Raw genomic sequence first — 13,937 nt, forward strand, 5'->3', positions numbered from 1 at the left:
AGAAAGACAGCCTTCACAATGGGAGACAATATTTGGAAATGATATATCAGATAAAGGTCTAGTATCCAGAATTTATAAAGAGATTGTTCATCTCAACAACAGAAAGACAGCCAACCCAATTACAAAATGGGAAAAAGACTTGAACAGACACCTCTCAGAAGAGGAAATACGGATGGCCAAGAGGCACATGAAGAGATGCTCAATGTCCCTGGCCATTAGAGAAATGCAAATCAAAACCACAATGAGATATCATCTCACACCCACCAGAATGGCCATTATCAACAAAACAGAAAATGACAAGTGCTGGAGAGGATGCGGAGAAAGAGGCACACTTATCCACTGTTGGTGGGAATGTCAAAGGGTGCAACCACTGTGGAAGGCAGTTTGGCGGTTCCTCAAAAAGCTGAATATAGAATTGCCATACGACCCAGCAATACCATTGCTAGGTATCTACTCAAAGGACTTAAGGGCAAAGACACAAACGGACATTTGCACACCAATGTTTATAGCAGCATTATTTACAATTGCAAAGAGATGGAAACAGCCAAAATCTCCATCAACAGAAGAGTGGCTAAACAAACTGTGGTATATACATACGATGGAATATTATGCAGCTTTAAGACAAGATAAACTTATGAACCATGTAATAACATGGATGGACCTAGAGAATATTATGCTGAGTGAATCCAGCCAAAAACTAAAGGACAAATACTGTATGGTCCCACTGATGTGAACGGACATTCGAGAATAAACTTGAAATATGTCATTGGTAACAGAGTTCAGCAGGAGTTAGAAACAGGGTAAGACAATGGGTAATTGAAGCTGAAGGGATACAGACTGTGCAACAGGACTAGATACAAAAACTCAAAAATGGACAGCACAATAATACCTAATTGTAAAGTAATCATGTTAAAACACTGAATGAAGCTGCATCTGAGCTATAGGTTTTTGTTTTGTTTTGTGTTGTTTTGTTTTGATTTTACTATTATTACTTTTATTTTTTTCTCTATATTAACATTCTATATCTTTTTCGGTTATGTTGCTAGTTCTTCTAAACCAATGCAAATGTACTAAGAAATGATGATCATGCAGCTATGTGATGATGTTAAGAATTAATGATTGCATGTGTAGAATGGTATGATCTCTAAATGTTGGGTTAATTTCTTTTTTTCCGTTAATTAAAAAAAAAAAAAAGAGAAGGGATAATTGGAGATGAAGGGATACAGACTGTACAACGGGACTGGATATAAAAACTCAGAAATGGACAGCACAATACTACCCAATTGTAATGCAATTATGTTAAAACACTGAATGAAGCTGCATGTGAGGTATAGGTTTTTTGTTTTTGTTTTTTTTGTTTTTTTTTTCTTTCTATTATTGTTTTGATTCTTATTCTGTTGTCTTTTTATTTCTTTTTCTAAATCGATGCAAATGTACTAAGTAATGATGAATATGCAACTATGTGATGTTATTAAGAATTACTGATTGTACATGTAGATTGGAATGATTTCTAATTGTTTTGTTAATTCTTTATTTAATTAATAAAAAAAATAACAATAAAAAAAAATTAAAAAAAAAAAATAAATAAGAAGCAAGAATTGGAAAAGAAGGCTTCTTTTCCAAACCTCCATAACTTCTCTGCTAAGGTCTGGGTCAGAGAACTACCGTCTGCCTCTCTCTGGTTGCTCTGTCTAGCATGAGGACCAGTGGAATAGAGATAGATGGCAACAACTGAAGTAAATATTTTAGGAGAGGGATGCTAAAATTTAGCATGACTAGCCACAAGGTAGAAGGAACCTGGGAGGAAAACCTAGAATGGTAGCAGAACTTTAAAAGAAAAGTTAAAAGAAAGATAAACTTTTGTAATGTTTTAGCTCTCATGAACTCTGGATATCTGTTTCACAAAACTGATGTCATAACTAATACTACCAGAATTTGCAGATTAAATTGGTTTACTGTGTGGCTGATAATATCATTGCAGAGTATTTTATACTTTCTTAATTTTTTATGTTTAGGTATAACACATTTTTATTATCCTAGAGATTTTTGAATAATAAATCTATCATAAAGAAAAAAAAGAAAGAAATGGAGCAGCGCTAGACCATAATTTAAAACAGGCACATACTCACAATCTATTAAGCTATATACCTTTCAAAAGGCAGGATGAGGGGCACAAATGGTTCAGTGATAGAATGCTTGCCTTCCACTCGAGAGACCCAGGTTCGTTTCCCAGACCATGTACCCCTCACCCCCCCCCAAAAAAATCAGGATGGCAGATAAGTGGGAAAGAAGAATGTGTCTTTCTCTTCCTATCTTGACTATCTTTACTCCACTGATCCTGACTATCCTTATTCCTCTGATCTCTTTAGCAAGACTGTTCCATTCAGCCTCTGCTGAAAACCTGCCACAGGGGTGCACTAGCACAACCATTCTGTGCTTTTATAGTCTGCTCTTGCCGATTACTATACCAGTTTATGTGTTCTTCTACCTTTGGACTTGGTTGGTTATGTTTTGGTTTCCTAGCTGCTGAAATAAATACCATTCATTGGGTTAGCTTAACAATGGAAATTTATTGGTCCACAGTTTCAAAGGTGAGGCTTGCTTCATCCCAGTCTTGGGGTTCTTGACTTTTCCGTCACTTGTCAATGCACATGGCTGCAACTTCTCCTTTCGCTTTCTAGTTCTGTTGACTTCCAGTTCCTGGTGTTCCCCAGAGCTGCTTTCTCCATCCAACTTTGACTCTACCCATAAAGGACTTCAGTAATCTAGATAAAAGCACAGCCTGTTTCAGTTGGGCCATACCCTAAGTGGAAAAATATCTTGACGAGATCTTATTTAAATGGGTCCACAACCAGCAGAATGAGGACCAAGACCAAGAACATGTCCAAACCAGGGTACACAATTCAATGCTCAGCAGTTATTAACTCTTAAACATAATTAATACAACCAGAGCCATGTTGGTATATATACAATAATGGTATGTCTAAGCCTCTGTCTCTGAAAACTCAACTACATGAAAGTACTGGAGTCCCATTTAGTTTGCAGGAAAGATACTTTGCTTTGCATATGTCAAAGATTTAGGACAATGATAGGCTTAAGCTCCAGAAGCTTCTTTTACTTTATTATTGTTCTGCCCTTGTTTTTTGAAGAGTGTGACTTAAAACAACAGTCAGAAAAAACATTTTGACAATGTTGAGGATTAACAGGCCGAATCATCAGCTGATGTCTTTATTTCTTATCGCACTCATATAAAAGTTAGTTATTGGGGACTTCCTGGAAGATGGCGGCTTAGTAAGACGCGCGGATCTTAGTTTCGTCTCCAGGACACCTACTAGGGGAGTAGAAACGATACAGAAAGCGCCCAAAGCCACAACAGAGATAAAAAAGACAGCGTACCCCATCCTGGAACGGCTGGCTGGCTGAGAGAAGCAGCTTGGGTGAGATCGCCGAGGCGCGCGGGCCTTACCGGGCGGGGCGGGAAGCGGCCGGAGTTACTCCCTTCCCCCTTCCCGGGCCGGCTGGGAGAATTGGAGAGGCGGTCCCCTGAAACCAAGGCGACTGGCGCCCACACCACGCGCAGCCCCCGGACCAACTGAGAGAATTGGATCGGAAATCCCCAGCCCGCGGAGAACGGTGACGGGTGGGGGAGGCCCCTTCAAAACCCGTGACTCCCGGGGAACGTGCACTCTCTCGGGCGGGCCGCTGCCGCTGGCGCCCTCCCGCCACGCTTGTTGCCCAGGGCCGACTAGGAAATTCGGACGGGCTCTTTCCCTGGCTGCGGCGACCAGCAACCCTCCCTGCGTTCGGACCGAGGGCCGGCTCAAGCCGCTTCGGCTAGCGAACCCCCAGGACGGCGAGAGTTTTCCAAAGTTTAAGGTCCCACAGCACCTTTTACTGGTGGGACCCGCAGACAAACGTGTGCCACGAGCGCCACCTACTGGGCAGGATAAGAAAAACAGAACCCAGAGATTTCACAGAAAAATATTACAACCTTGCTGGGTCCAACACCAAGAGAAATCTGAATAAATGCCCAGACGCCAGCAACAGAAGATAACTGTTCACGCTCAAAAGATTGAGAATATGGCTCAGTCAAAGGAACAAACCAATAGCTCAAATGAGACACAAGAGCTGAGACAACTAATGCTGAATATACGAACAGAAATGGAAAACCTCTTCAAAAATGAAATCGATAAATTGAGGGAGGACATGAAGAGGACATGGGCTGAACATAAAGAAGAAATAGAAAAACTGAAAAAACAAATCGCAGAACTTATGGAAGTGAAGGATAAAGTAGCAAACATAGAAAAAATAATGGATAGTTACAATGATAGATTTAAAGAGACAGAAGATAGAATTAGTGATTTGGAGGATGGAACATCTGAATTCCAAAAAGAAACAGAAACTATAGGGAAAAGAATGGAGAAATTTGAACAGGGTATCAGGGAACTCAAGGACAATATGAACCGCACAAATATACGTGTTGTGGGTGTCCCAGAAGGAGAAGAGAAGGGAAAAGGAGGAGAAAAACTAATGGAAGAAATTTTCACTGAAAATTTCCCAACTCTTATGAAAGACCTAAAATTACAGATCCAAGAAGTGCAGCGCACCCCAAAGAGATTAGACCCAAATAGGCGTTCTCCAAGACACTTACTAGTTAGAATGTCAGGGGTCAAAGAGAAAGAGAAGATCTTGAAAGCAGCAAGAGAAAAACAATCCATTACATACAAGGGAAACCCAATAAGACTTTGTGTAGATTTCTCAGCAGAAACCATGGAAGCTAGAAGACAGTGGGATGATATATTTAAAATACTAAAAGAGAAAAACTGCCAACCAAGACTCCTATATCCAGCAAAATTATCCTTCAAAAATGAGGGAGAAATTAAAACATTCTCAGACAAAAAGTCACTGAAAGAATTTGTGACCAAGAGACCAGCTCTGCAAGAAATACTAAAGGGAGCACTAGAGTCAGATACAAAAAGACAGAAGAGAGAGATATGGAAAAGAGTGTAGAAAGAAGGAAAATCAGATATGATATATATAATACAAAAGGCAAAATGTTAGAGGAAAATATTATGCAAACAGTAATAACACTAAATGTCAATGGACTGAATTCCCCAATCAAAAGACATAGATTGGCAGAATGGATTAAAAAACAGGATCCTTCGATATGCTGTCTACAGGAAACACATCTTAGACCCAAAGATAAACATAGGTTGAAAGTGAAAGGTTGGGAAAAGATATTTCATGCAAATAACAACCAGAAAAGAGCAGGAGTGGCTATACTAATATCCAACAAATTAGACTTCAAATGTAAAACAGTTAAAAGAGACAAAGAAGGACACTATCTACTAATAAAAGGAACAATTAAACAAGAAGACATAACAATCATAAATATTTACGCACCGAATCAGAATGCCCCAAAATACGTGAGGAATATACTGCAAACACTGAAAAGGGAAATAGACTCATATACCATAATAGTTGGAGACTTCAACTCACCACTCTCATCAAGGGACAGAACATCTAGACAGAGGATCAACAAAGAAATAGAGAATCTGAATATTACTATAAATGAACTAGACTTAATAGACAGTTATAGGACATTACATCCCACAACAGCAGGATACACCTTTTTCTCAAGTGCTCATGGATCATTCTCAAAGATAGACCATATGCTGGGTCACAAAGCAAGTCTTAACAAATTTAAAAAGATTGAAATCTTACACAACACTTTCTCGGACCATAAAGGAATGATGTTGGAAATCAATAATAGGCAGAGTGCCAGAAAATTCACAAATACGTGGAGGCTCAACAACACACTCCTAAACAACGACTGGGTCAAAGAAGAAATTGCAAGAGAAATTAGCAAATACCTCGAGGCGAATGAAAATGAAAACACAACATATCAAAACTTATGGGACGCAGCAAAGGCAGTGCTAAGAGGGAAATTTATTGCTCTAAATGCCTATATCAGAAAAGAAGAAAAGGCAAAAATTCAGGAATTAACTATCCATTTGGAAGAACTGGAGAAAGAAGAGCAAGCTAACCCCAAAGCAAGCAAAAGGAAAGAAATAACAAAGATTAGAGCACAAATAAATGAAATTGAAAACATGAAAACAATAGAGAAAATCAATAAGGCCAGAAGTTGGTTCTATGAGAAAATCAATAAGATTGATGGGCCCTTAGCAAGATTGACAAAAAGAAGAAGAGAGAGGATGCAAATAAATAAGATCAGAAATGGAAGAGGAGACATAACTACTGACCTCACAGAAATAAAGGAGGTTATAACAGGATACTATGAACAACTTTACGCTAATAAATACAACAATTTAGAGGAAATGGACGGGTTCCTGGAAAGACATGAACAACCAACTTTGACTCAAGAAGACATAGATGACCTCAACAAACCAATCACAAGTAAAGAAATTGAATTAGTCATTCAAAAGCTTCCTAAAAAGAAAAGTCCAGGACCAGATGGCTTCACATGTGAATTCTACCAAACGTTCCAGAAAGAATTAGTACCAATTCTCTTCAAACTCTTCAAAAAAATCGAAGTGGAGGGAAAACTACCTAATTCATTCTATGAAGCCAACATCACCCTCATACCAAAACCAGGCAAAGATATTACAAAAAAAGAAAACTACAGACCAATCTCTCTAATGAATACAGATGCAAAAATCCTCAATAAAATTCTAGCAAATCGTATCCAACAACACATTAAAAGAATTATACATCATGACCAAGTAGGATTCATCCCAGGTATGCAAGGATGGTTCAACATAAGAAAATCAATTAATGTAATACACCATATCAACAAATCAAAGCAGAAAAATCACATGATCATCTCAATTGATGCAGAGAAGGCATTCGACAAGATTCAACATCCTTTCCTGTTGAAAACACTTCAAAAGATAGGAATACAAGGGAACTTCCTTAAAATGATAGAGGGAATATATGAAAAACCCACAGCTAATATCATCCTCAATGGGGAAAAATTGAAAACTTTCCCCCTAAGATCAGGAACAAGACAAGGATGTCCACTATCACCACTATTATTCAACATTGTGTTGGAGGTTCTAGCCAGAGCAATTAGACAAGAAAAAGAAATACAAGGCATCAAAATTGGAAAGGAAGAAGTAAAACTATCACTGTTTGCAGACGATATGATACTATACGTCGAAAACCCGGAAAAATCCACAACAAAACTACTAGAGCTAATAAATGAGTACAGCAAAGTAGCAGGTTACAAGATCAACATTCAAAAATCTGTATCATTTCTATACACTAGTAAGGAACAAGCTGAGGGGGAAATCAAGAAACGAATCCCATTTACAATTGCAACTAAAAGAATAAAATACCTAGGAATAAATTTAACTAAAGAGACAAAAAACCTATATAAAGAAAACTACAAAAAACTGCTAAAGAAATCACAGAAGACCTAAATAGATGGAAGGGCATACCGTGTTCATGGATTGGAAGACTAAATATAGTTAAGATGTCAATCCTACCTAAATTGATTTACAGATTCAATGCAATACCAATCAAAATCCCAACAACTTATTTTTCAGAAATAGAAAAACCAATAAGCAAATTTATCTGGAAGGGCAGGGTGCCCCGAATTGCTAAAAACATCTTGAGGAAAAAAAACGAAGCTGGAGGTCTCACGCTGCCTGACTTTAAGGCATATTATGAAGCCACAGTGGTCAAAACAGCATGGTATTGGCATAAAGATAGATATATCGACCAATGGAATCGAATAGAGTGCTCAGATATAGACCCTCTCATCTATGGACATTTGATCTTTGATAAGGCAGTCAAGCCAACTCACCTGGGACAGAGCAGTCTCTTCAATAAATGGTGCCTAGAGAACTGGATATCCATATGCAAAGGAATGAAAGAAGACCCATCTCTCACACCCTATACAAAAGTTAACTCAAAATGGATCAAAGATCTAAACATTAGGTCTAAGACCATAAAACAGTTAGAGGAAAATGTTGGGAGATATCTTATGGATCTTACAACTGGAGGCGGTTTTATGGACCTTAAACCTAAAGCAAGAGCACTGAAGAAGGAAATAAATAAATGGGAACTCCTCAAAATTAAACATTTGTGTGCATCAAAGAACTTCATCAAGAAAGTAGAAAGACAGCCTTCACAATGGGAGACAATATTTGGAAATGATATATCAGATAAAGGTCTAGTATCCAGAATTTATAAAGAGATTGTTCATCTCAACAACAAAAAGACAGCCAACCCAATTACAAAATGGGAAAAAGACTTGAACAGACACCTCTCAGAAGAGGAAATACGGATGGCCAAGAGGCACATGAAGAGATGCTCAATGTCCCTGGCCATTAGAGAAATGCAAATCAAAACCACAATGAGATATCATCTCACACCCACCAGAATGGCCATTATCAACAAAACAGAAAATGACAAGTGCTGGAGAGGATGCAGAGAAAGAGGCACACTTATCCACTGTTGGTGGGAATGTCAAAGGGTGCAACCACTGTGGAAGGCAGTTTGGCGGTTCCTCAAAAAGCTGAATATAGAATTGCCATACGACCCAGCAATACCATTGCTAGGTATCTACTCAAAGGACTTAAGGGCAAAGACACAAACGGACATTTGCACACCAATGTTTATAGCAGCATTATTTACAATTGCAAAGAGATGGAAACAGCCAAAATCTCCATCAACAGAAGAGTGGCTAAACAAACTGTGGTATATACATACGATGGAATATTATGCAGCTTTAAGACAAGATAAACTTATGAACCATGTAATAACATGGATGGACCTAGAGAATATTATGCTGAGTGAATCCAGCCAAAAACTAAAGGACAAATACTGTATGGTCCCACTGATGTGAACGGACATTCGAGAATAAACTTGAAATATGTCATTGGTAACAGAGTTCAGCAGGAGTTAGAAACAGGGTAAGACAATGGGTAATTGAAGCTGAAGGGATACAGACTGTGCAACAGGACTAGATACAAAAACTCAAAAATGGACAGCACAATAATACCTAATTGTAAAGTAATCATGTTAAAACACTGAATGAAGCTGCATCTGAGCTATAGGTTTTTGTTTTGTTTTGTGTTGTTTTGTTTTGATTTTACTATTATTACTTTTATTTTTTTCTCTATATTAACATTCTATATCTTTTTCGGTTATGTTGCTAGTTCTTCTAAACCAATGCAAATGTACTAAGAAATGATGATCATGCAGCTATGTGATGATGTTAAGAATTAATGATTGCATGTGTAGAATGGTATGATCTCTAAATGTTGGGTTAATTTCTTTTTTTCCGTTAATTAAAAAAAAAAAAAAAGAGAGAAGGGATAATTGGAGATGAAGGGATACAGACTGTACAACGGGACTGGATATAAAAACTCAGAAATGGACAGCACAATACTACCCAATTGTAATGCAATTATGTTAAAACACTGAATGAAGCTGCATGTGAGGTATAGGTTTTTTGTTTTTGTTTTTTTTTTCTTTCTATTATTGCTTTAATTCTTATTCTGTTGTCTTTTTATTTCTTTTTCTAAATCGATGCAAATGTACTAAGAAATGATGAATATGCAACTATGTGATGTTATTAAGAATTACTGATTGTACATGTAGATTGGAATGATTTCTAATTGTTTTGTTAATTCTTTTTTTAATTAATAAAAAAAAAAAGAAAAAAAAAGTTAGTTATTGGAAATATTGTTGAGTCAAGCTCTTTGAGTCTAGACTACTGTAGCTCTAAATGATTTGTAGTTTGGAAAACTATTAACTCAATCAAACTTTTAAGTCATTTATGTATGTCTCTTCTGCTTTTTCATTTTAGCTTTTATTTAAATTTTGTATTGTACATAGCACTTTCCTCAAGTTTGCCTGGTCTTTACAGCTAGATCATCAGCTCCTTAGGATAGAGGCTCTTTGTTATATATCATCTTGATCACCCTTTAGTACTTAACGAAGTATCTACTATGTGCCAGGCCTTATACTAAATGCTTTCTCATGTATATCATCCCATTTAATCCTCAGAGCAAACTTATGAAGGTAGATATTAGTATCTCCATTTTACAGATGAGGAAATTGAGTTTCAGAAAAATTAAGTAACATACCCAAGGCACGTAAATAGCGGCAGAACCAGGTTTCCTCTAAACCATCCATCAAAAGAGCTTGTAAATAGTACACATCTAGGAAGAAAAAAAAAAAAGGCTCAAATGATTATACTTTTTTATTATACTCAAATCATTATACTCAAATGATTATAATTTATTTGTACCCTACTCTGAAATTTAGGGTGTCATGGCAACATATTTCAAGGAAGCCAGAATTATTTTCAAGAAATATAATTTGGCATGCCCATTATTAAATAACAGCATAACCAAGGAAATCCCAAAATATCTTGAAGTCAGACAGAAAATGGTATTTGGGGGAGTTTAAGGAGGTTCAAAAAGCACTCTATTCTCTTATTCTCGACTTTGTTCTAAGTTCATGTAGTGTGATATGAAATGAATCACAATACTGAGGAACATTCTTGTGAATGTTCCAAGGGTGCTTGCTACAAGTCAGTATCCCTTTCACAGCATGCTTTCTTTTTCTTTTTTTCATTTCTAGGGTTACACATCTTTCTGGAATGACTGCATATCATCTGGCCTGCGTGGAGGTATCCTGATAGAACTGGCCATGCGAGGTCGAATCTACTTAGAACCTCCCACCATGCGGAAGAAGCGACTGCTAGACAGAAAGGTACAGCATCTTTTATGAATATCCTCTTAACTTATTGAAAGGCAGATACCAATAGTGCATTTTTATTATTTGAGAGAATAAGAAGATTTGAGAAGTGAGACAAGATAAGTATCTCTGCCTCAGTTGTACTATTGTCTAGAGGGCTTTAATTATCCAACAGCATAGTATGTATAGTCTTAAGAGTTCATAGGAAGTTCATGGTTTTATCTTCCTTTTTAATGCAAAAAAGTCATATTTAGGATGCTGTTGATTATTTCTCCCTTTATTTCTATAGTTATAACATTGTGAAATAGAGTATAGGAGGAAGCAAAGACATGGGTCAGATCTGATCTTTGCTTAATCCTGCACATCCTCAGAAACTATCCATTTCTCTCCTTCCATTCATTACAAGTCTTCTCCAGTATATGAATCACTTCTCAGCCTTTTGGCTAAGAGCAAATGTAGTTTCTGTTCTTATCAGATACATCCTCTATCCAATATATAAGCTCTACTCCTGTGTCCATTTTCTTAGTACTCATTTTCTTCATTCACAACTTCTCTGTGATCCTCAGCACTCTACTGAAACTATACTCTTAAATATCATGTTCTTTTCAGTCAATTTATTTTTCTTTTAACCTATATGTGTTTGACACTTTTAACCCTTATCCTCCTGCTTGAAACTTTTTTCATTCTTTGCCTTTGTTATATATTGCATTCTTTTTCCTCTCCAACTGTACCCTATTTCCTTTACTTTTCTTAACACTCAGTTTTATCCCTTTGTATGCCTTTCTCTTTTTAAAGATCACGTTTACCTTCAGTTTCTCCTGTCACCTCCATGAGATTAAGTCCAAAATTTCTAGGCATGTTTTCTTTCTCCAGTTACATATCCAGCTATTGACTAGACATTTCCACTTAAGCACTGCAAATCACTTTAAACCAAGCTTAGCAACTTTTCTCTAAAACTGGCTTCCTTTCCTGACTTTTCCTACCTCTATTGTTTCATAAGTTAATTGCCCAGACTCAAAGATTTATTATTGAATCTTTTCTCCCTCATCATCTATTTTCAGTTTGTCACTAGAGCCCACTTAAAATGTTATTTTTGTCTCCCCACTATCAACTGCATACTAAATATTAAACTTCTTAAGCACAGGGGACAGTATTTTACACTTCTTTGCACTTCCAACAATACTTAACCAGTAATGCATATATAGTATGTTAAAAGATTTTTAACTTGAATGAGTATGAGTTAAATGAACCAAAGTCGCTTGTTTCTTCTTTCCTGAAAGGTACTGTTAAAGTCCGACAGCCCAACAGGTGACGTCTTACTGGATGAAACACTCAAGCACATCAAAGCAACAGAACCCACAGAAACTGTCCAAACATGGATAGAGCTACTCACTGGTAAGATGATTCAAAATGTATCCCATACTGAGAAAGCCTTCTTGACCAATAGAAAAAGAGAGAAGTGAGACAAAATAAAGTTTCAATGGCTGAGAGATTTCAGCGCCGAGAGGTTATCCTGGAGGTTATTCTTATGCATTATATAGATGATCCCTTTTTAGTTTATGGTATATTGGAGTGGCTGGAGGGAAGTACCAGAAACTGTTGAGCTGTGCTTCAGTGGCCTTGCTTCTCGATGATGATCGTATAACAATATAACATTTCAGTGTGACATTTTGATTGTGAAAACCTTATATCTGGTGCTCCTTTTATCCAGAGTATGAAGCAGATGAGTAAAAAAATATGGATAAAAAATAAACACGTAATAGGGGAGTGTTCTAGTTTGCTAGCTGCCAAAATGCAATATACCAGTAATGGAATGGCTTTTAAAGGGGGGAATTTAATAAGTTGCTAGTTTACAAATCTAAGGCTGAGAAGATGTCCCAATTAAAACAAGTCTATAGAAATGTCCAGTCTAAGGCATCCAGGGAAAGATACCTTGATTCAAGAAGGCTGATCAAGTTCAGAGTTTCTCTCTCATCTGGAAAGGCACATGGTGAACACAGTCAGTGTTCCTCTCTCATCTGGAAGGGCACATGGCAAACACGGCATCATCTGCTAGCTTCTTCTCCTGGTTTCCTGTTTTGTGAAGCTCCCTGGGAGGCATTTTCCTTCTTCATCTCCAAAGGTCGCTGGCTCGTGGACTCTTGCTTCTCGTGGCTATGACATTCTGCTGTGCTCTCTCTGAATCTCCCCATTCCCCAAAATGTTTCCTCTATTATAGGACTTCAGAGACTAATCAAGACCCACCCAAGTGGGTGAAGACATGTCGTCACCTAATCCAGTTTAACAACCATTCTTGATTGGGTTACATTTCCAGGGAGATGATCTAATTACAGATTCAAACATACAGTATTGAATAAGGATTATTCTGCCATTACAAAATGGTATTTAGAGTAAAACATGGCTTTTCTAGGGGACATACATCCTTTCAAACCAGCACAGGGGGATATGGGGTAAAATGAACTGGGTAGATTGAAATGCTAGTGGTTAATGAGAGGGAAGAGTAAGGGGTATGGGATGTATGGGTTTTTCTTTTTATTTCTTTTTCTAGAGTGATGCAAATGTTCTAAAAGTGATCATAGTGATGAATACACAACTATGTGATGATATTGTGAGCCATTGATTATACACTATGTATGGACATGCTATGTGAAGATTTGTCAATAAAAATACTTAAAAAAAAAAATGTATCCTATACATGTTGTCTTTAATTCTACCCTTAAAGTCAGGAAAAGTTGTCCAGAAGTTCAGGGTGCTGGATCAAATTCATATGGTCTACTATTTAAGTATACTAATGAGGACAAAAAAATGCATGGTTAATTGATACTTAATATTTTCCAAAGCTTTACCTTACCTTCAGTTATCTACCCTGTGCTGGTTTGAAGCTATTATGTACCCCAGGTACTGTTATGTACCTGTTATGTATACTATACCCTTTTTGTAATCCAATCTTGTGGGACCAGACCTGTTGTTTAGGATGGAACCTTTGATTAGATCGTTCCATGGAGATTGATCCATTTATTTGTGGGTGTGAGCTTTTGATTGGATTATCTTCCCACAGAGACTTCGCGTTCCCAATTGTGGGTGTGACCTTTTGATTAGATGGAGATGTGACTCTGCCCATTCAAGGTAGGCCTTGATTAGTATACCAGAGTCCCGTAAAAGGGGAGATATTTTGGAAAAACCTCAGAGCCGAATAAAATTGA

The 13,937-nt window shown here is 37.3% G+C and overlaps 2 protein-coding genes and 1 pseudogene across 3 annotated transcripts in view; 2 read left to right on the forward strand and 1 right to left on the reverse strand.

Annotated features, from left to right (window-relative positions):
- The window catches only part of GOLPH3L (golgi phosphoprotein 3 like), an 80,388-nt gene that overhangs the window by 43,582 nt on the left and 22,869 nt on the right, over positions 1-13,937 (forward strand). The window contains exons 3-4 of the mRNA XM_077156128.1: positions 10,618-10,749; positions 12,015-12,129. Of these exons, the coding sequence (XP_077012243.1) occupies positions 10,618-10,749; positions 12,015-12,129 (247 nt within the window). The remainder of the gene's footprint in view (positions 1-10,617; positions 10,750-12,014; positions 12,130-13,937) is intronic.
- Positions 2,274-13,937, reverse strand: part of LOC143679809 (uncharacterized) — a 113,843-nt gene continuing 102,179 nt past the window's right edge. For both annotated transcript variants that reach the window (XR_013173952.1, XM_077156131.1), the window contains exons 3-4: positions 10,119-10,193; positions 2,274-2,765 (exon numbers count right to left, since the gene is read on the reverse strand). Coding sequence is in view for 1 of the 2 variants with exons in the window: in XM_077156131.1 (XP_077012246.1) it covers positions 2,758-2,765; positions 10,119-10,193 (83 nt within the window). In the remaining variant the exon portion in view is untranslated. The remainder of the gene's footprint in view (positions 2,766-10,118; positions 10,194-13,937) is intronic.
- On the forward strand, positions 11,158-11,268 carry LOC143681999 (U2 spliceosomal RNA; annotated as a pseudogene).

The sequence above is a fragment of the Tamandua tetradactyla genome, chromosome 4 (genome assembly GCF_023851605.1).
Source record: "Tamandua tetradactyla isolate mTamTet1 chromosome 4, mTamTet1.pri, whole genome shotgun sequence".
Taxonomy (NCBI): Eukaryota; Metazoa; Chordata; class Mammalia; order Pilosa; family Myrmecophagidae; genus Tamandua; species Tamandua tetradactyla.